This window comes from Corvus hawaiiensis, chromosome 24 (assembly GCF_020740725.1).
Source record: "Corvus hawaiiensis isolate bCorHaw1 chromosome 24, bCorHaw1.pri.cur, whole genome shotgun sequence".
NCBI lineage: Eukaryota > Metazoa > Chordata > Aves > Passeriformes > Corvidae > Corvus > Corvus hawaiiensis.
Window position 1 is genome coordinate 10,527,334 of NC_063236.1, and position 21,043 is coordinate 10,548,376.

The following is a 21,043-nucleotide window of genomic DNA, read 5'->3' on the forward strand; positions in this document are numbered from 1 at the left end:
CAATCCCCATGCCCTGCAGGGTCCCTCACGCCTAGGCCAGCCCTGCTGCAGCCAGCACACACAACCTGCACCAAGGAGGCTTTTCAACAGACATTCCTGGGATGGGGACCCACCACCCTGCCCCACCACCCCTCAAAGGAATGAAATTCCCAGTTCTCACGGGAACAGCCATAAAAATCAGGGGAAAAGGACAGAGACTCTGGCGTGCTTCTTATCAGGAGCCTGAAGGGAGCTGTGCCCCAAGATCCCCAAACCCACGGAGCCAGCAGGGCCCCTCCAGTGCCATTCACGGCCTCCTCAGGAGCAGAGGAGCTGCCCAGAGACACCAACCCTGAAGTGGAGCACGACGCTGTCCAGCTGGAACATCTCCTCCAGGTCCAGCTGCAGGGACACACGCTCGACACCTGCGGGCACAGAGAGGCACCGTCACAGGGACACACTGGGGACATGGGGAGAATAAACAGTCAGGCCAGTCCTTTCCTTCTTTCCTCCCCATCCACAGAACTCAATGCCATTCCCTCCTCCCCTCGGGCGGGTTATTGCCAGGAGTTTGTGTCCCAGGTGACCCCGGTGGCCCTCACCGTTCTGGGACTGCCACCAGCGCGCGCGGCCGGCCGAGGACAGGACGTTCTCCACGCGGTGCCCGTTGTAGCTGTGGGGCAGCCTTGAGTCACACCTGCAGCATTTCATGCTCCACTGCAAAAGAAAGGACAGTAGGAGTGACCATCCCAGCATCCCGGAGGGATGAGCAGGAAAGGCAGGGTGGGCTCCTTAAGCAGCAGAGAGCATCAGCACAGCTCGTTTAGAGAGAGTTGAAGGACCATGACCAGTCAGACCGATGACACACAGGCCTCAAGTGCTCCCATCCACACCTTGTTAAAAATCACGACTCAAGGTTTTATTGACTAAAAACTAAACCCAAAATGCTTTTGACTAACACAGATTTTTGGCAAATCATCAAAATTGCGGTTTTTAAGCAACGCCCCTGGTTTCCACAATGCCAACACTTGATAGAAAGCCTTTTGCAGCTTTTCAGGACTGGTTTGCCCTTTCCGCACAGCCAGGGGCTGTCTGGTGAACAGAAGGGCCTTTCTCTCCTATCCAAGGGCTCTGGGCGATGCTCGGCCACCGGGCTCTCCCCTGGGAGCAGAGCAGGAGCAAGCAGTGGGTGAGAAGCCAGGGGGTGGGAAGTCGAGTGGCTCAAAGTTCAGCCCTTCACTTGAGCAAGTAACCCAAGGAGTAAACAGAGATTTAGCACGGGGAATGTGGGGACGGGAGAAGACGGTCCCCTGGGAGCAAACAAATACCCAAAATGTGGCTAACCAGGCAATGCTCCCTGCAGCCAACACCGCGGGGCTCCGGAGCAGGCCCAGACATGGGCAGAAGGCAGCAGGAAAGAGATTGAGCAAGAGCCGGGAGTGGGGAAGGGCTGGACGGCGGCCAAGGGGAGAGGCAGGCGCGGGGTGGGCGAGCAGGTTGGGCGAGGACCACCAGGTAACAGGGAGGGAGACAGCCAGGTGAGGCCAAGGTGGGGAAGGGCAGGGGGATGGTGAATTAGGAGATGGTGCCAGAGCCCATAGCAGCGTCCTGGGGGGACACAGGGAGGCCCCGGCTGGAGCTCTGGAGTGGAGTGAACACCAGGGACTGCAGAGGCCCTGGGAGGGGAAAGATGCTGCTCAGGGCATGAAATGAAGGGCTCAGCACCTCCAGCCTGGTGGAAACAGGTTATCCAGGGAAACTGTGGCTGCCCCATCCCTGGAATTGTCTGAGGCCAGGTTGGACGGGGCTTGGAGCAACCTGGGATGGTGGAAGGTGTCCCATGACAGGGCACTGGAACTACATCATCTCCTCCGACCCAAACCTTCTGGGATTCTGAGCTGTCAGCGGCCTGAGCTGTTGAGGGGCCGCTCAAATGGAGCAGTGGGACACATGTATCACAGTGACACATCCCGGAGCCTGAGGGATTAGAGAGGATCAAGCAGAATTTGCCAGAGGTGGCAGGAGCTGGCCCTGATGGCTCAGAAAGGTCACCCTGGGTGCAAAGTGGGTCTGGGGGACTGGGTCTGGCAGGGGCACAGCTGGCACTGGGGAAGCAATGAGATCCCCCTCTGCAAGGCTGGCAGGCGCTGCAGTGGCTTTAAGGTGACACCAGAGGCACAGGGATGTTGGGACCCCAGTGACGAGATCAGCTTTCAGTGGCTGAGCAGGGACACCGGGTGACAAGGAGCTTTTTACAGCCACCTCCGTGCTAAAATCTTCCACGGGATGCTTAAAACAGAGGAGCCAATTCCAACCCAAACCCCAAACAGGGCCTTTCCTAGGGCTGGGGGAAGGACAGGTCTGTGCTCCAGAGAGCAGCAGGAGGTGGCAGCCACTGGGCCACGGTGGCACCACAATTTCTGCTTTCCCCTTTAGAAATTAATTTGTGGTTTACAAAAATTGATTTGAGGTTTCATTCCTAACACAGCCCAGGCCTGCTTCTGCTCTGTCCCAGGCCTGGGAACCCTTCCCCAGCTGGGTGCACAGTGAGATCCTCACTTGGAACCCATCTGTTTCCATAATATTCCCCACAATCTTTATGTTCTCTGTCTATAAATACCCCAGCACAGGAGCTGGCAAACTACAATATTTATAACAATATCGCTAAGTAAGCAAACAGAGCACTGGAAATATATAATCATGCAATTTCCCTGGCTCTACCAGTGAGAATCACAAATAATTTAATCAGGACTAGGCAGAACTCATTCCAGATAATGGCCACGAGCAGCAAATTGTCAGGGAGCTGCAGGAATTATCCACAGAAATAATCTACTGAACAATTGCCAGCGGTGATTAAACTTCCCACCAGTTCTGACCGTGCTTAGCAAAGGAGAAGGGAAGGCTTTCTTCAAGGGGAAAGGTTAATCTTGGCTAAATTATTCATTAGGACTGACTCGTGCATACTTATGAGATCATTCACACAGCCAGGGACACCGGTGCTCTCCAGCAGCGACAGTGCAGCCGCAGCCCCACTTCAAACGTGGTGCTGAGTCAAAAAGAAGCTTCAACTGTGTGAGACAAACCCTTCCCAGGCAGCCCAGGGCTGTGCTGGGTGCAAAAATCTCCTATTTTTTTTCTTTTCTCAGTTTTTTAATTAAGACTAAAATTAATACTTGAAGCCAAATTCATTTCACGTCCTTGGAGTAAATTGTGAAAACCCCGTATTGCACAACAGCAGGATTTGCTCTCACCAGCTGTGACTATGTGTCTCAAAGTTCCTTGGGACAGAGGCAATTACCAAAAATGACAGCCCAAAATGCGGAGGGATTTACCAGCACGTACCTTTTTCCAGCTCTTTCCCTTTTTATTTTTTAACCAGGGCTCAGTGGATCCCTGGGAGCTGGGCCAGGAGCACACGAGGGCTGCAGCACTACGTGATAAATGGCAGCGAAGGTTTTGGGATCTACCCCGGGTCATCCACCCCGGGGCAGCGCTGGCTCTCCAGCACGTCCTCCCTTCCTGCCAGGCAGAGGAGAACTGGGCTGTGCTTGGGAAGGGGTGGGGGCTGAAAAAGCCATTTTAGGGAGGTAAAAGAGGTTGTGGGTTTGCGAGGAAATAATTTCTCACCCTCTGTGCCTCTGAGCTACTCCAGAGTCACCCAAAATATGGGTTAAGGAAGTCCTGGGATTAAGGGAAATTCATTCCAGACTTTTGAAGGATAATTCACAACACGGTTGTGTGAGAGGGAAAGCTGCTGTGCTCAGAATAAATAGAGCCATGTCTCAGAAATAAATGGAAGGGGAGAAAAGTCCACAAAAAACAACTTGAAAATGCCCAAGCGTGACACTTCTGCATGTCTGTGCTGCTCTCCTCCTGCCCTGACTTGTGACCCGGCTCCTGAGCAGCCTCTCTGCTCCGCTGCTCATGCAGGGCAGCAAAGCTCCAACGACTTTAACCTGATGGCCCCTGCCCAAAGTTATTTAAGGAGCTCCTGCTGCCATTTTAACACGAGCAGAGAGCCCTTGAAATCAAACCTCCTGGCACAGGGGCACAACCCAAAATAAACTGCACTTATTCATCAGCAGAAAGGGAAGCTGAGCTGTGCAGCCACAGAACAGAGACCTTTCATCCCTGTGGAGACCTTGGGGGTCCCATGTGTGACCCTGCAGCGTGGCAGGGAGAGCGAGCACTGTGCCAGCCAGGCTCCTGGCACTCAGCCTCCCACCAGGGAGCTCTTGCACAACCAATATCCTATAGGGACAGCAATTACCATTCCAAGTTTATCTAGGAACAATCTGGAAGGCAGTGGGAATTTATACACACACAGAGATTATGGGCTATTAAACAATAGGGTGGGCAGCAGCCACGAGTTACCCGGACAAAGGCACCTGCAAAGCCAAGTGATGTAATTCCCTATTCCAGCCCGTTTTCTGCAGGACAGCTCTCTATTCCAGCACTGTTATCTGCAGGACGTGGCTGTGCCAGGCTCGTGGAGCAGGGCTTGTCATGCCTGTGAAGAAATCCATACATTTTCCATGGGAAAAGGCAGCAGAAGTTCCCATGGCTCTGCCCATACTTCCCAGTGAGCAACTGGTACTCACTAAACCGGACTGGGATTCTGTTTTGGAACATAGATATACCACAGAATCATGGAATTGAAAGGGAGCCACAGGGATCACTGAGTCCAGCTCCTGGCCCTGCACAGGACACTCCAAAATCCCACCCTGGGCCTGAGATTCTCTTTGCCGTGACATCAGTGGCACTTCTTGCCTGGCTGGTTGGAAATGACACTGAAAATGAGCTCCAAGGTTACGCTCAAAACACAGAGAGAGGCCTCTGCCCCCCAGCTTGGTTTTACCCCAGATTCAGAGTGGGCGGCAGAGATGGGGTAAAGACACGAGTTGGACAAACATCCCATGGATGGGGTTTAAGGAAATAAAGTTCCTTTCCCTTGCTTAAAAGCAAGCACGTGGATGCCTGTTTTCCTCACCCCATCTGTTCTCACATCAGCTAAACTTCATCTAAAATCTGCCAGGATGACAGGCTGCAAACCCCAAACCGCACCAGCTTATCCCACACCCCACACGGGTCCTGCTGCCTCTGCAGCTCGGCTGCAAGGCAGTGATGAGATGTCTCCCAGCATGTGTCAATCTGCAGCCCTGTGGCCAAAAAAATGAGATACAGAGAAGGGAGGAGGGAAAAAAAAAGGGAATTAGGCTTTTTCTTCAGCAGGTAGGGGCACATCCCTGCAGCAAACAGCAGGGAGTGCCTGAATGCCTGAGTGAGATAAGCACTGAGCAGCAGCCTCTGGTTGCTGTATTACCTTCAACCAGTCAGGAGCACACATTATTCAGTGCAAACCCCGACCTGATGAAGAAAAGCCCAACACTAGAAGCCATGCTTTGGTCCCATCATGATTTTTTGGATGCATTGTGCCTGTACAGAGCTCGACGTGGATGTGGAACGAAAGTGAGCTGGGAGGCACAGCTTTCCCTGCTCCAGCGTGCTGGGGTGGGCTCCGAGCTCCCTGAGTGACTCAGGCAGGTGGCCTGGCAGATGAAAGCACCAGCCAGCACCAGCACAGCACCAGCTCCGTCTGGCGCTTCCCTCTTGGCAGACACTGGCCGGTATTTTTGGAAGCAGCCAAAGAGGAGTTGGTGCTGAGGCTCAGAGATGCCGCAGAGCAGCCCTGCCAGGCAGCTGCCACCATCCGTCAGCAGCAGGGACCCCCTGTGCTGTGCCAGGAGCTCCAGCGGGCTCACATCCCCCTCCCCTGACTCCCACAGGGACTGGGATCCTCTGGAACCTGTCCTCTCCATCCCCTGTGGATGGCTCCGTGTCACCACGACAAAGAGCTGACAAAGGTGACTTCCCACCCTTCACGTCCACCAAGTGCCCAAAAAGATCAGGTGAGAGAAGGCAGAAAATCTTATGCAAACAAGGGCTGGAGGGTGAGAACTCACAGTCACAGAGCCCAACCTGCTCCAGCAGGATGCAGGGAATGGCAGCAGCACCAGCACAGGGACACAGCTCTGCTCCCGTCCTGTCCTCTGGCACAGGATCCCACAGGGGTGCTCAAGGTGTCTGTGAGAGCCCCTCCGTGCCTCCCCTGGGCTGGAGGTACCGGTGGGAGCTGCTCCGTGCTCCTCATCACATCTCCATGCATTCATTTATATTTACATAGATATAACATATATATTTGCATATATTATAGATCTATATTTAAAGAAAGAGAAGTGTTAGCTGAGGCTTCAATCACACCTCAGTCCCTCACAGTCTTTCACACTGAGCCTTTCCTCAGCACCTCCCTGACTCCAAATCCAGCCTGGCTTATTTTCCTATTCTATTTTCAGTTTCCCTCCCCGGCTGACTCCAGCAGCGCTCCCCAAGCACTGAGTGACTTCCAGGCTGGACCATTGGCCTGCCTGGTTCCACCTCCCACCGCTGCTCTGTTCACTGCCCTGTGTGCTATAAATGGCAGTGCTGAGCGTCCTTCTTGGATTTCACCGGGCTGAGCCCCCAGCCAGGGATGGAGCAATCAGGAGGGCAAAGTATAAAGGTTAGAGGGATCTGGAGCGGGGCAGACAATGGAGCAGAGGCTGAAGTTGATGAGTGACCACCGGAGTTGCAAAAGAGGGCCCTGGGGCAAGCAGGGAGCAGACGGGCAGCGGGCAGCGCTGGCAGCCCTGGGCACTGCAGCAATGACAGCAACCCCTCGTCCTGTGCCCTCTGCTGAGGTTGCAAAACCACCTCCAGATTTGTACCTATTTGGCAACTAAACAAGAGCAAGGCTTGTAATCAAAAAAGGACTCATAGGAGCGTATAAATTAAATGAGCTTGCTTTTTATGGGATGGGAATAGGGAAATCGAGTTCAGTTTTGCTTAAATTAGAGAAGTAGAGAAAGGGAGGGAAAAATTAGGAAATGCTGAACCCGTGGGAATTTCTCCCAAGTTAAGAGTTGGTATAATCAGACCTCCATCGGTAATTACAGCTGCAGAACAGAAATCAGGGGATTTGCTATCAGTAACTCTGAATCTTTCATTTCAATAAAGGAAAGGAAGCAAAGACCCCATTCCCAGAGCTAGAACTGGAGAATCCAACTCAACATAATGTTAATTGTTCCATATCCCCTTTAACCCTGGTACTTGTAAGGGATGAAGAACATGAAAACTGAATAGTTTGGGGACTTGTAGCCTGGAAGAGACCTCTGCAGCCTTGCTCCCTGCCTTCCTCCACAGCACATCCATGAACCTGCACTCCCTAATCCTGCGCCCAGCAGATCATTCCTGCTCCAGGTGTAGCACAGCCAGCAGAGATGTCCAGGCTCTACTTCAAAGATTACAAATGATGCCGAGGATCACAATGATGCCCTTCAGAAGGAGCTCCCAAGGTCAGGCACGGGGTGTAACCAGCCCCTTGCAGCTGCTTTTAGGATGAGCAGCTTAATCAAGGTTTTGTCCACACTCACTTCCCAAGCACAAGGCCCCAAGGCCCCTTTTCAAATAAAAGTCAATGCCAAAAGTCGATGTTAAATGAAGATTTCAGAGGCATGTTTATGTGCAATTTTCCCCATCTATAAGCAGAAATTGGGAAGGAACAACTAATTAAGTCAGAGCAGAAATAATTGCTTCCATTTCCCCCGTCCACGGGCCGCAGCAGCCACGGGAAGCAGCAGGGGTTTATTTGTGTGGTGAGCAAAAATCCCGGGAGCAGCAAAAAAGCTCCAAAAAAAGGGAATGGAGGAAATGCCTGACTGTGACTGCCAGCCCAGAAAAGAACTTGAAGGAGGAGAGATGCTGCAGCCAGCCCAGCATCCAGGAGGATTTGATGCTCTCACCCCCCTGGGCCGGGAGCTGCCCCCTCCCTGAGCTCAGGGATGAGTGGAAATCTCTCCAGCCCAGCCAGAACACCACTGGCTCCACAACAAATCCACTCACAACCACATCTTGGCCTCCAATTTGCAGGGGAATTCAAACCAGGGGAAGGCTGACTCACTGGAGCTGGGTTTCAGAAAACACTGCCCCACTGGAGGGCTGCCACTTCCTTTCCTCCAGAGCATCTCTTCCAAGACCTTTTCTGCCTATCCTGCACTGAACCCTTGGGGCTCCTCCCCAGTCAGTTACGGGGTTAACAGCAGTCACAGAAAGGCTTTAGGAAGTGCTCACACCACACATCACCCCTGCAGCTCTCAGCTCTGTGCTCGGGCAGATTTATCCTTAAATTCTCCCCCTGATTCCATGGCAGCTCTGGGAATCTGCAGCTGGACGCAGCATTATCCCCCCAGCAGGATCTCCTGCCCCCGCAGCACCAGTGATTGAAAACAGTTGTTCACTTTAGCAGCTTCTCCAAGTCTTTGTGAAAGACCTGAAACATTTCCCTTTCTCACAAGTAAAACACGAGTTTAGTTTAGAACTAAAATGTCCTGAGATAGGAGGGTTTGGGATAATTTGCCCACAGTGCTTCATGCCAGAATTTTGCTGCCCGTTCCCTGTCACTGCCTTCATGCTCAGCTCCTCATCCATGAGGATGGCAGAGAAGGGCTCCAGGGGACACTGCAGGTGGTGCAATGACCCAGCATGGCTGGGAGGGGGACAAATCCCAGGATCCTGGAATGGTTTGGGTTGGAAAGGACCTCAAAGCTCATCCCATTCTACCCCCTGCCATGGGCAGGGACAGCTCCCACTAGCCCAACTCAGAGCCCCATGAAGCCCGGACACATCCATGCCAAAGGGTGAGGAGGATGGGATGGATGAAGGGAAGGTTTGGGGTGCAGGGGTGAGCAGTACCTCTCCGTGGGGTGTGCAGTACGTCTCGGGCTTGCTGAGGCCGCACGTGGAGGAGGCTCTCAGGTGAGCAGCTCGTCCCAGCAGCAGGTCCCCAGGGGGAGGGTAGCAGGCTCCCTGGGAACAGGCTCTCTGCGCTCCCAGGAGCCGTGGGGCTGCTGCAACAGGGAAAAGGGATCAGGGCTGATGTCAGACAGGCACGGGCGCCAACCAGCATCACAGAACAGGGAGCTGTTTGCTGCACCAAACCAGCCACGAGGCCATGCTTGGGACAACATACCCCATGTGCTAACAAAGAGAAGGGTGCTTCGCCCCGAGACACCTTTATTTTTAATAATGGTGCTTTGTGCTAAGAGTTACTTGCAAAACCCTTCTTTGCCCTGGCCCCAGGCTTTGGGCTGCAGGGATGCTTAGTGCCCTCCCCTTCGAACTGACCAGCCCTGGTGGTGTCCCCTGTTCCCAGAGCCAGCCCTCCAGCTCAGGGCAGAGAGCAGCAGCCTCCTGCCAGCCCCCAGCACTATCACAAACCCAGGCTCTCTGCTGCTGCCCATGCAAAGCTCCCATCAGCAGCGCTGCTCTTTAGTCAGCCAGACCCTGTTCTTTCGGGAGCACTGCATGTGAGCCTTACCCAGAAGGACAAACACTGCCCATGGCCACAGTTGGCAGCGAGGCTCCATTCGGCCACGGACACACCTAGGGAAGAGTTTGCAGCGTGAGTGAAAAGGAGCAGAAAATGTCAGTTCAAAAGCTGAACCCAGGTCCGCTACCTTCCTTCTCGCTTTACAGAGAGACACTTTTAATTGATCTACACAGAATAACACAGGGGGGAAATCAAGACTAATGAAGAGGAAAATCAGCTGCTCAAACGGAATTTGCCTATGACGCAAGGAGCCCCTGCCCCAGCGCCGCGATCGCAGCGTGGCGGGAGCGGTGCTGGTGCCAGCCGGGAATGCGGGGCTGGAAGGGATGGAGTGTGCACACACACCCCCGTACAGCCCCCGCCACCCCTTCCCAGGCACACTGCGCTCTCTGTGCTCCAGCCCCACCCTCGCCCTGCGCTTCCAGAGTCAATTCCCGATCCAAACTCGTCGCGTGATGGCCCAAAGTCTCATTCCAGGAAAAGGAGAAACCCATAAAAACCTCCTGTGAATGGCTCCTCCAGGGAAAGGAACCCCAGGGGTTCCTTTCATAGGCAGCCCAGGGGAGGAAATGCTGCCAGCACACTCCCCCAGCAGCCAGAAACCTCACCTGCCCTCTTCCCTGCGGGAGCACGGCCACGGTCCCTGCGGTGTCCCCGTGTCCCTCCCGGCAGCCGCCAGAGCCCTCTGAGCGCCGGGTGCTCCTCGCAGGCTTTTAACGCGCAGCTGCCTCACCTGGAGAGAAGGTGCCTGTGGGTGCAGTGACGATAAAGCAGTGATTCAGGGATCCCCAGACATCCACACCCTGTTACCGCATAACTCACCACAGCTCCAGACGGGCGCAGCGCACACACGAATCACCCGGGCAGGGTGAGGGCAGCGGCAGCTGCTCCGTGGGCAGCCAGCGGGGGAAAGCCCAGCTGGGATTCACCTAACCCACCCGGGGCTGCAGTGGAGCCTGGGCCCGGCCCCTCGGAGCTGCTGCTGGGCTCAGCATCGGCCGCTGCGCCCCAGTGCTCGCCCACCCTCCCAGGCAGGTTTTACGCGCTGAGTTTGGCAGCGGCTGGCAGAGCAGTGCCACTATCAGCACCTCCGCTCGGTCATTCAAAGCCCGATTCGGGATGCCCACGTGAGCTGCAATCACACCGTGTGTGTTCTCACATCAGACTGCAGCCCAAGCAGGGAGAAAGGCAGATCCCCCTCCTGCCCGCAGTGCTGGAATTCCTCGAGACACGAAATTGCCCAGGATGAGCTCTGCGAAACGCACTCCTGTGAACCCAGCAGCTGTGAAAAGTCAGAGAGCCACATTTTCTAAGAGACGTGGTCCGTGTTTGGGTACCAGCCGCATGCCCGGCTGATGAGGAGCCCTTGCGTTGAGCCTTTTCCATTTACTTCACTGAAATAACCCCAAAGCCACCGCCTCTCCCGCACTGGTGAGGGGCTCCGGACCCATCAGATGACTGCAGGTCTCTCCTCCCGTTGCTTTGCTGTTGGTGTCACCCACCTCCCATCCCCACGCTGAGTGACACAGGCACGTCAAGGACCAGCAGCTCGGAGCAAGGGTACACACAGAGCTGGAAAAAAAATACTGTCCCTCAGGCTACAGTGTGTGAAAGCTGGGCTGAGCTTCCTCCGGCTGAGCTGTGCCACACCTGGGCGTGCCTGCCCGGCTCCTGCTCAGCAATGCGGTAACGCCGCATTCCTCCTCCCCAGCCTCCGCCCCGGCCCGGCCGGCAGCAAAGGGGAAGCGAGAAGGAACCCTGGAATGCTTTAGAGAGAGGCAGGGATGAGACATGCCCCGAGCTGCCGACGCGGCCTCTGCACGCTGGAGATGAGTGAACCCCGGACAGTGAAACCCCTCGGTGTAACCTCGTGTGTGTAAAGTGCTCCCACCGACCCCAGGCTTGCCAGAGAAAGGTAAAACAAACATCACCCGCAATTCCAGGCTCCACAAGTTCAAACAAGAACAAAACCGAGGAAAAGGCTCATTTACAGAACATCAACTGCACACCAATAAAAACGGGAAAGGAAAAAGCCAGCTGTGAACGGGTGGGTGCTCAGGGGCAGCTGGATGATAGGGGATCCCTGCAAGCCCTGGGCCCTGATGGGAGTCAGGAGGCTGAGGCTGGAACAGCTCCAGGCTGTCCGGTGTTGTCCTGGGTAGCAGCGAGGGAATATGTTGCAGATGGAGGCAATGGTAAAAATGCACCACAGCAAATGAAACGTAAGCAATGGAGCAATCTGGGACGGGTGGAACAGACCAGGGGGATGCTCACAGGGCTCGAGTTCCTCTCCAGCTCAGCCTGTGCTAACCTGTGCCAGGCTGTGCCCACAGCCCTCAGAGGGCTGGGCGAGACATTCCCTGGAAAACAAATATTATTAACTCCTGCAGGAAATCGTGCTCTGAGTCATGGGACATCCCCTGTCCTGAGGAGGCTGTAGGGGACATTACTCTGCAGAAAGCATCTTCTCCAGGACCAGAGCAGCAGCAGCTCTCGAGGAGCTCCTGTTCCCCACCGCTGCCACGGAGCTGCTGCCTCCTCAGAACCCAGACCTGGGTGAACTCGGGCCTGAACACACTCCGGCGTTGCAGCCAAAGGGGGAAAGGATGTGACTCCTGCATGAGTGGCTTTGTTTTACTTCCTCCAGGCTGACATTGCTTTCTGTTCAGATCACAGGCACACGAGTACTTTACTCCCTTGGGAGCTTTCCAAGGACACTGTCTGAGTTCAGCAGCTTTGGATTCAGCTGCTGTGACACCCGCTGGCCAGGCGGGAATGTTCGTGTTCAGTTAGTTTTTAACTTCTCTCTTCTTCTTGAAATGCAAAACCTCTGTTAAGGAAAAGGATGCTGCTTGAGGATAGTTTTATATTTCAAGCATACAAAAACTGAACAATACTTAATGCTGCTGTGACATTTTTCATTGAAGGATTAACAAATGTCTGAAGCACAATTCTTGAAAGCACATTTGCTGCACAAGCAGCTGCTTTACAATGGAAAAAAAAAGGCAGAGGGATAATTTGCTTATGCTGAGCAGGATCTTGGCAAGAGGAGGGCAGACTCTGGACTCCCAGCCCCTCCAGCTCCCGACTTCCCAGAGCTGGGATGAAACCTCCCATCACTGGGCAGGCACAGCCTGTGTGAGTCCTGTCAGGTGCCTGCAACCCTCGTGGGAAAATCCTGGAAGAGTCACGGGACATGGAACTGGAACCCTGAAGCTGCTTGGGAAGAGGAAAACTTGGGAAGGTTTTGTCAGGGGTAAGAAATTATGTCTCATGTTGTACCTTCTTGACAGCTCAGTTGCAAGATTACTGATACTAGTAATAAAACAGGTTTTCCTCCAGCTAATCTTTTCATTTCCCATTTTAATTCAAACCTGACCTGCAAACCACCTCCTTATTCCAGCAGAGATGATTTACAGCACTGGCTCTGCTAATTAACAAGATCTCCTTTAAAAGCATTTCAGGAATTCCTGACAAAATTCCAATTCATGTTCTGAAAACCTGCTCTGAAAGCAAATAAAACTTTGAACCGAAATACCACTGACCCACTTTAGGTCTAAATTTCAGTAACTCTGGGAGCTGGCTCCAAAGGGCAGCAGCCCTGTGACCCCAGCCTCCCTCTGCAGCCCTGCAGCCCCTGCCCGGTGCCAGCTGCAGGCACAGCTGGGACATGGCCCGAGCTGCCATGGAGGGGACAGTTCTGCCCAGCACAGAGCTCAGCGCCTGCTCCAGCCCCAGCCCAGCGATGGAGCAGAGCAGTTGTCCCAAATCCCTTCAGGAGCCACGCAGCAGCTGTACAGCAAAGCAAAGGCTCAGGATTTGCCCTTAAATTGGGTTTTCCTTTTTCCCCCCCAGCTCCTTCCCCCACCCCATGGAGTTCCCTGTGCCCTGAGCCACGACGGGTCGGCACAGAGTCCCCCAGTATCCTCCGTGGAGCAGGAGGGGCCGGGCTGCACAGGCTCCCCAGGCACACAGGGACACGGTGCAGAGCTGGCAGGGCACAGGCTGGGACTGCGCCCGCTTCCCACCGGGACCTTGATAAAATTATCCTTGCAGGGGAACAGCGTTATTTTTGTCACGTCCCTGTTTTCTAAACGGGAAAATATTCCATTAGGAAAGCATCCAGCTCCCCTCTGGAGGGTTTTGGCTTTTCCAGGTGGTGGAATGGAGGGGTTCTGCACCCCTGGTGCCAGCCAGCAACCGCCCCCCACAGCAACCCTGCCTCCCCCTGCAACATCCAGGGCAGAAGTTTTTATGGGGTATTTTAAGACCCCCCCCTTTAAGGCACAGATTCTCCTTGTTCGTGACTGACACAAAGGACACGCTCTTTGCTGCTCCTGGCTGCCAGCTGTGCCTCCCCCGGGTGCTGCAACTGGAGCAGGGGCCTGGCTGTGCAGGGGTTCGAGCTGCCCAGCTAAAACTCAGAGTCTGGGCCCACCTTTGCTCCCTCCCTGGCTGGGCTGTGGGGTGAGCACAGCCCGTGGAGCTCACACTCATCCCAGACAAAGTCCAGCAGTGCCCGTCCCTTGTGCACTCATGGCCTTGTGGGAGATGAGGCAACACCTCTGTCCAGCTCTCGTGCTCCTGCCAAGCCCCCTGAGGGGAGGCTGTGCCACACTCGAGGACATGGCACCAAGAGGCAAGTGTTTTGTCTCAAGATCCCTTCCATGACCCTGCAAAGCCCAGAACCACAGCCCAGGCTGGTGGGAAGGGGCTTCCAGTGGCCATCGAGGCCAAGGTGCCACTCAGGGTGGGACTGGACTCGTGACCAGGTCGGGGGGGCCCCCAGACTCAGAGCTCTTGCAGAAAAGCATTGAGCTCATTCTGTTTGAATGTCTTTCCAATGTAAACAAGATGAAGCAAAGAAAAATAAAATTTGGATTCGGAACTTGGGGTGAGACGAGAACGTGGCCAGGCTGGCTGGAACCCGGGTGCAAAACTGCACAAAACAGGGCAATATTGGGTACCCAGCAGCAAAGTCCCGGTGGCTGTGCCTCTGTGACCTGTCCAGGGCAGCAATCGCTCCTCAGACGCCGCAGTGACCAGGTCACCTCGGCCCGGCCCCATGGCCAGAGCTGTCTTCGCTCTGTGCCCATCACAGCCTGGGGGAGGCTCCTCTGGGCCCAGCCCAAGCAGGCACAGCCAGGCCCACGGAGCCAAACCTGCATTTTTGCAGGTTTTATTTTACTTTATTCACTTTCAATAGGACAGATCTTTAACATGGCTTGCTGGGCTTTAGGCTTTCCTTTCCTTTTCCTGTCCTTATGCCCTCGAGTGTTTCAGGGTGACAGCACCTACAGGAGCCTGTGCCCGAGCAGATCAGCTGTCCTGGGAATTTCTTGGAGCTTCCTATGGAGGTGTTCTGGCAGGAGGGGCAGCTCCATTTCCCTCCCAGCCCCTTTCAGGGCAGTTCTCCTCCTCCCCGAGCCTCCAGCACGCTCCCTCGGCGTGCCCAGCGCCTGCCGCCCCTGCCAGGGCCGCGGTGCCAGCGCGGAGCGGTGCCGGCCCCGGCACGGCTGAAACCGGAGCCGAGCCTCCCTCCCCGGGGCTGGGAGCGCTCCTCGCTCCCGCATGTCCACCCACGGCCAGGGCAGCGCTCCCAGAGAGCCGCCAAGGCTGTCCCCGTGCAGAGCCAGCCAGGAGGAGACCGAAATTTGGGAGAGACACCCCGATGCAGCAGAGGCGGCAGCTCAGCATCACCTGCGCCCTCCTCCAGGGCAATTCTAAGCAGATTTCCGCGAGCTGGCAGCTCCGGGCGGCTGTGCAGCATCATCCCCCCTGAGCTGTCGAACATCCCAGCTTCTCCTCCCTGCCAGATTTAGGTTAAGCCTCGGCTGCTGACTTTGCTTTAGAAGTTCAGACAGAGCTCTTCCCCCTGATGACGTTAAACTTGTGCAGTTTCCCCAGTCACAAAGCCTGGTTTAATTAAAGTTGCTATTAAACCTGACAACATCCACATGCAGACTCTCCTAAATAAGATATAGAACAGCTAAAATTAGTCTAATTTACTGTTAATCATTAATCGTTTTATCCACACTTAATTCAATTTAAATGAAGCACACAACAAGCTTGCACACTTTGTTACTGAAATCTAAACCAAAATTGAATTGGATATTGTTAAGTTAGATCAACACAGTCTGAGTGCTGCTATGAGAAGCGTTTGCCAGAGATGATTATCAGATGATTGCTTAATGCTCAAAATTATCCTGAGCTCTCTATTATCCCAAAAGCTCCAGCTCTTTGGGAATGCATGGACATCTCCATCAGTATTTAATGAACAAAAATACCCTTCCCAACCCTCAGGAAAGACTTGCAAATATAAGGTTCAGCAGGCAACAAAAACCCTGGCTGAAAAACCCAAAACCAACCAAAAATCACTTTTTTAGGTGAAATGTCACAATTCCAACACTTCACAGTGACCTTTGTGTCAGGGACCAGGTGCAGCTCAGACACTGCTGGGGTTGAGCAGGACCGGGGCAGCCCCTGCCTCTCCCTTCGTGCTGGGAAGGGTCAGCACAATGACCCCCAAAGAACTGGCGGTGACCTTGAACTTCCCTTGTCTGGCTGCTGGCTCCTCCAGCTATCTTTTCTCCAGTGCTCATTTTTCTGAGTGTTGCAGAAGAGAAAAAACACAGCCCGAACGCAGGAATCAGCTGCAACCTCGGCTGCCAAGTTGGCAGAGAAGATAAGGACCTTTTATTTAAAGTAAAAGACGCCAGACGCTGAGGAGGGATAGACAAGTCTTTAGCAACTTTTACAGCCAGTCTTGCAATACAATTTCCTAAGCAGACTCAAAACTTGCAACAAAACCCCAAGTTTTCACTAGAAGCTTTCCTTGGAGCGCTCTGCTGCTGCGGGGGCAGGGGGAGCCTCAGCCTCCCCGGGACGTGCGGGATGTGAGGAGCGGGGCTGACTCACTGCCCCGCCACCCCGCGGCACAGCTCAGAGAGGAAGGGGAAAAACCCCACAAATTCAAGGAGCGCGTCCCTTTTTGGGGCGGGTCGGCAGTGCCCGTACTCTCGAGGGCAGGGAACCTGTGTGGGGCATCAACACCGGGGGAGGAAGGGAGGACACTCCTCACCTGGAGGATCGCAGGGGCAGGAAGGGCAAACACAGCACCAGCCACTCCCGTCACAAGTTATTTCCATCACTGGAGGTTTCCCCTGCATGGGCTGAGACAAAACCCAGCTCAGGAGCATCACACCCACGTTCCCTGTGCCTCAGGCCCTGTCTTCCATGTGCCGGGAGCAGGAAGTCAGGGAACCTCCCTTCATCCCTCCCTGGTTTGAGGACAAGCCCCCTTCTTCTCCAGATGCTTTGGGGGCTGCCTGACTCTTGGGCTGTGCCTCACCAAGGGATTCAACCTCCTTTACAGCCTCCGTTGAAGGCTCCCTCTGAGCTTTACTCTTTCCACATGCACCAGTCTCTCTCTAAAATTGTTGCTATTGCATCAACTTGTATTTTAATTTCTATACACTGCCCTGGCAGAGCAATTCCCATCAGCAGCCATATGGATCAGACAAGAAATCTGTCCCAGAGTCCATCATCTGCTAGAAACCAAAAGCTGTACATCCCAGCAACTTCTTGTGGCTTTAGCGGCTCTCTGAGCTCAGCAGCTGCTGAGATGGGTGTGGAATATCCAGGATTCTTGCAGCCACAGCAGTGTCGGTGCTCTGATGGACCCTGCAGCGGGAACAGATGATGGTGGTGGTGATGATGCAATCATTCTGGCATCATCAGTAATGCCGAGGGTCACTGGTGCAACACTCCTTCCTGCAATCCAGGCAAGCAGAGTGGCCTCCTGCTTTACCCAGGATGGAAACAGCACCATCCTGCAGGTGACACAGGAGTGACACAAAGGGGGTGACAGACACTCAGCATCAAGTGCGGGGAAAGTGAAGATCGGGTCTTAACAAGTTGATGTAACTTCCTCCAGCTTTGGAGTTTCCAACTGTTCTCTCACTCCCGGGAAATCAGGGCTGTCACACACCGCAGCATCACCTGCGAACGGCTCCCTTCGCCATGAGCCACCTGTAGAAACCTTTCCCCAACACCGTCACACCTTGGCCTGGGTGACACCCGACCTGTGCTTCCCTGGGGCATTTTCTCACCCACTTCACCGAGACAATGGGCACCAAGGCAGGGACATTTTGCCGAACTGGCCGCACACAGCCCCAAGCCCTGGATCCAAACGTTGCCCTGTTTTGGGAGCTATGGACAAAGATCCTCTCCCTCCCTCCCAGGCACTCAGTAAAGCTTCTATTAACATATTAAATATTTATTGCAGAAGCAGGTACAGAGCTGCACAGCAGGTCAGGCATCAGATCTCTGGTTCGACAATTAGACTTCGAGACAATTTTGGGGTGTTTTTTGGAGGGGTAAAACCACAAGTTTTTGAAGAGAAAAAGGAGAAGTGGAAGGAGGAACGGAAGGAGAAATGGAAGGAAGAGATAAAAAAGAAGAAAAAAATTTTAAAAGGGGAGGGGGAAGGGTCTTAAAAAAAAAAAAAAAGTGAGGGTTTTTTTTCCATCTGGCCGGATTAGGGGCAGGAGCTGCCAAGCGGCGGGGGGGCCAGGCTGGCCCGAGCTCCGGGCCCCGCGCCCGGCCCGGCCCCCGCCCCGCCCGGCCCGGCAGCGATAAAAGGCGACGGCGGCGGCTCCGGGCAGCAGCTGCAGAGGAGCGGCCGCGACAGCGACAGCACAGCCCGGCCCCGCAGCGCTCACAGCACGGCACGGCACGGCACGGCACGGCACGGCCCCGCAGCAACACCGCCGGTGAGGGGGGCGAGGGGATGGGGAGGCCATGGGGATGCAGTGGGGTGGGACGCGATGGGGATGCAGTGGGGTGGGACGCGATGGGGATGCAGTGGGGTGGGACGCGATGGGCCGGGGGACGCTGTGCAAAACGCGTGGGACCAGCTGTGTCCCCCTCTCACCGCAGCCCGGCTGGGCTGGGGAGGGTCTGCTCTGTACCGGGCACCGCGGGGACAGGGTGGATGCGTTTTCCTGAAGCAAACCTTCAGCAAAAATCGCCGATCCCCATTTAAAGCACAGCCGGGGGTCTGCGGGGAGCTCGGGCAGCCCGGAGACTCCTGCCACCACAGCAGCTGGATTTAACTCACGTCCCTCTCTCTTCTCTTCCAGAACTGACATCTAAACCTGCTGCTGCAAAGCTAAAATGGAAACCATGCACGAGCTGATCCCCTTCGCCAAAGAAATGCTCAGCCAGAAGCCCAACAGGAAGATGATCAAGCTGTACATGCTGGGCAGCGTGCTGGCGTTCTTTGGGGTGGTCATCGGGCTGGTGGAGACCGTGTGCAGCCCCTTCAGCTCCGAGGGCAGGATAGAGGAGGAGGAGAAGGCCAAGCCGGCGGCGCCCCGGGAGCAGCGGGTCCCGCCGGCACGGGAGGGTTTGGTGCTGGACAAGGGCAAGGAGCCGCCGGCGCTGCACAGGGCCCTGGTGACCCGGCACCACGCGTCCTAGGCCGGCTCAGCGCTCAGCAGAGACTCCGCGGCCCCGCCCGCCCAGGTGGTTCCAGCACGAAGAGAAGGCTCGGCTGAGGGAGACTGCACGTGTGAGACTCGCCAGAAGTGAAGGGTTATATTTGCTGCTGTGCAGCAGTGGGAAAAATTACCTTTTGTTGGTATGAACCTGTGCACGACGCACAGCATGGTTTCTTATTTTTCTTACGGACGCATTTTACACCATTTTGCAAGATCAATAAATATTTTATATGGTACCAGTGCTCTCTCTCGCTGCATTTATTTTCAAAGCCTTCTCGTGTTGATTTGCAAAGAGGTTTTGCTCACACCTCTGGCTCCTTTTGAGGGGCACAGTCCAGGGGACAGTGGAGGAGGGGGCTGCCCCCTCCCCGTAACGCCCAGTGAGGCTGCTCTGGGGTCTGTTCTGTCTGTCCCTCTCCTCTGGCAGCTGCTCCTTCCCAGAAGGGGCCAGCTGGGGAGGAGGTGGCATTTGTGCAATGGGTGCCACATGCCCCGAGCTGGAGTTGTACTTCAGGGGTTATCTGGGTTCAGTGGCACAGATTTGTGTCTCTGCCATGGCCACGTGTGCACAGAACTGGTTTAAAATAAATAAAAACCCAGTTCTTGCCCCAGCAATCCTCCAACAGGCTCCAGCTGCTGCACAGCTAAAAACCTTCAAACCAAAAACCTTCTACCTTTCCTGGGATCTTTCTCAAAGCCATCACAGACACCTAATTGTGCAGAGTAATATTGGCTTCCAGCGTCACAGGGTGTCACAGATGGAAAAACCCAGAGATGGCACAGTCAGGCTGGAGGGTGTGGAAACTGTTCCAAGCTTCAGGCTCTGCTCAGAGTGCTGCCAGAATCATTAGAGGACTTTCACCTATTTAAAAATTGTTCTGGGGCTGAGCAAGAATCTGTTGCATGTGGGACTGTGTCATGTCAGTCAAATAAATTCTCCAGGCAACCACAGCTGAGTGATCCTGACCACACTTGGGAGAGGAGGGCAGGGAAACAGGCCCTGCCAGTCCTGACCAGGGCAGAAAATCCTCTTTATCTGCTCAAAGACACACCAGCAGGGCAGGGGGAGTAGCAGGATACACACCTTGAAAAGAAACTGGGAGATGCACCAGCCATGTGCCACTCTCCAGCTAAAAGCAAAACAATTGAGCCAAACACTGGACCATGGGAAATGAAAAACCCCTGCCAGACCCCAGTGCCCAACGCACTCCCAGAGCTGCACAAGGTAAGATCAGAACCTGAAGACGTCAGAATACAGATGAAATTCACAACTTCATTTTCATAATACCCACAATTCATTTTGTTGACAATTATTTCTGTTACCAAAACAAAGAGGGTGGAGAAAGAATCCTACCCAGTATCTGCACAAAAACCCTGCTCAAGCTTCTTTCAATCAAATTTAAAGTACCTTTTCCTCAACTAAAAGTATATTTTAATTTAAATGGCCTTTGAGAAATACTTCATTTACTCTGTAACCACCCCTTTGGACTCTGGCAAGGCTGAACAATCCAACCCCTCACTGGTACCAATGGAAGTTTCATGGGAAAACACGAGAGTTCAGGCCTGAAGGGAGCCATCAGCTGAGGAGTGCCCACTGTCCTCCTCCCTCCCTATCAATTCCAGCTTTTAAAGAGGTTTTACATTTCCAGCAGGGCCTCAGGGACAGGGAAGGCTGAGCTGGAATTCCCTGGGGCATGCTTGGTGCACAGACAAAGCAGGGAGCGGGGCGCCTGTGGCTGTATCAGGGATGGAAGCGTCCCCAGGTCGGGTTTGTCCTGCATCACCGCCAGGCAGAGCCCAGCACTCCCACAGATGAAACCGAGGTGAGAGCCACAGCCCTGCCCGGGGCAGCTGGGAGCTGCTCATCACCCCTCAGTCCCAAGATCAGAGCTCCTCTGCAAGTTCCAGGGGTCTCATCCTGCCCCGTGGGAAAGAGGGGCTTGAAAAGGGAGGAGAGGGAGCTCCTGAGTGCCCAGGTGACCGGGGGGCTCCAGGTGAGCCCGCCCAGGCTGGCTCCCCCCGCTCCTGGGCGTGGACCCCAGCTTTGCCTGCCCTGCTGCCCGCACCTCCTCTTCCCAGTGCTCCAGTGCCGGGGTGATGAGCTTAAAGCAAAGAGGGTTGTGAACAGTCAGAATAG

The 21,043-nt window shown here is 54.6% G+C and overlaps 2 protein-coding genes across 9 annotated transcripts in view; one reads left to right on the forward strand and one right to left on the reverse strand.

Moving 5' to 3' along the window:
* The window catches only part of LAMB3 (laminin subunit beta 3), a 41,500-nt gene that overhangs the window by 12,524 nt on the left and 7,933 nt on the right, over window positions 1–21,043 (reverse strand). For 2 of the 8 annotated variants that reach the window (XM_048327986.1, XM_048327985.1), the window contains exons 1-6: window positions 10,563–11,023; window positions 10,012–10,151; window positions 9,392–9,456; window positions 8,767–8,921; window positions 582–696; window positions 331–404 (exon numbers count right to left, since the gene is read on the reverse strand). In XM_048327986.1, coding sequence (XP_048183943.1) covers window positions 331–404; window positions 582–696; window positions 8,767–8,921; window positions 9,392–9,456; window positions 10,012–10,151; window positions 10,563–10,709 — 696 coding nt within the window. In that variant the 5' untranslated portion in view covers window positions 10,710–11,023. The other 6 variants (XM_048327990.1, XM_048327987.1, XM_048327992.1 and 3 more) reach the window with 5 other exon arrangements.
* G0S2 (G0/G1 switch 2) lies at window positions 18,063–19,142 on the forward strand. Its single transcript, XM_048327997.1, has 2 exons — window positions 18,063–18,177; window positions 18,547–19,142. Exon 2 carries the CDS (start codon window positions 18,581–18,583, stop codon window positions 18,884–18,886), a length of 306 nt encoding a protein of 101 aa, XP_048183954.1. The 5' UTR covers window positions 18,063–18,177; window positions 18,547–18,580; the 3' UTR covers window positions 18,887–19,142.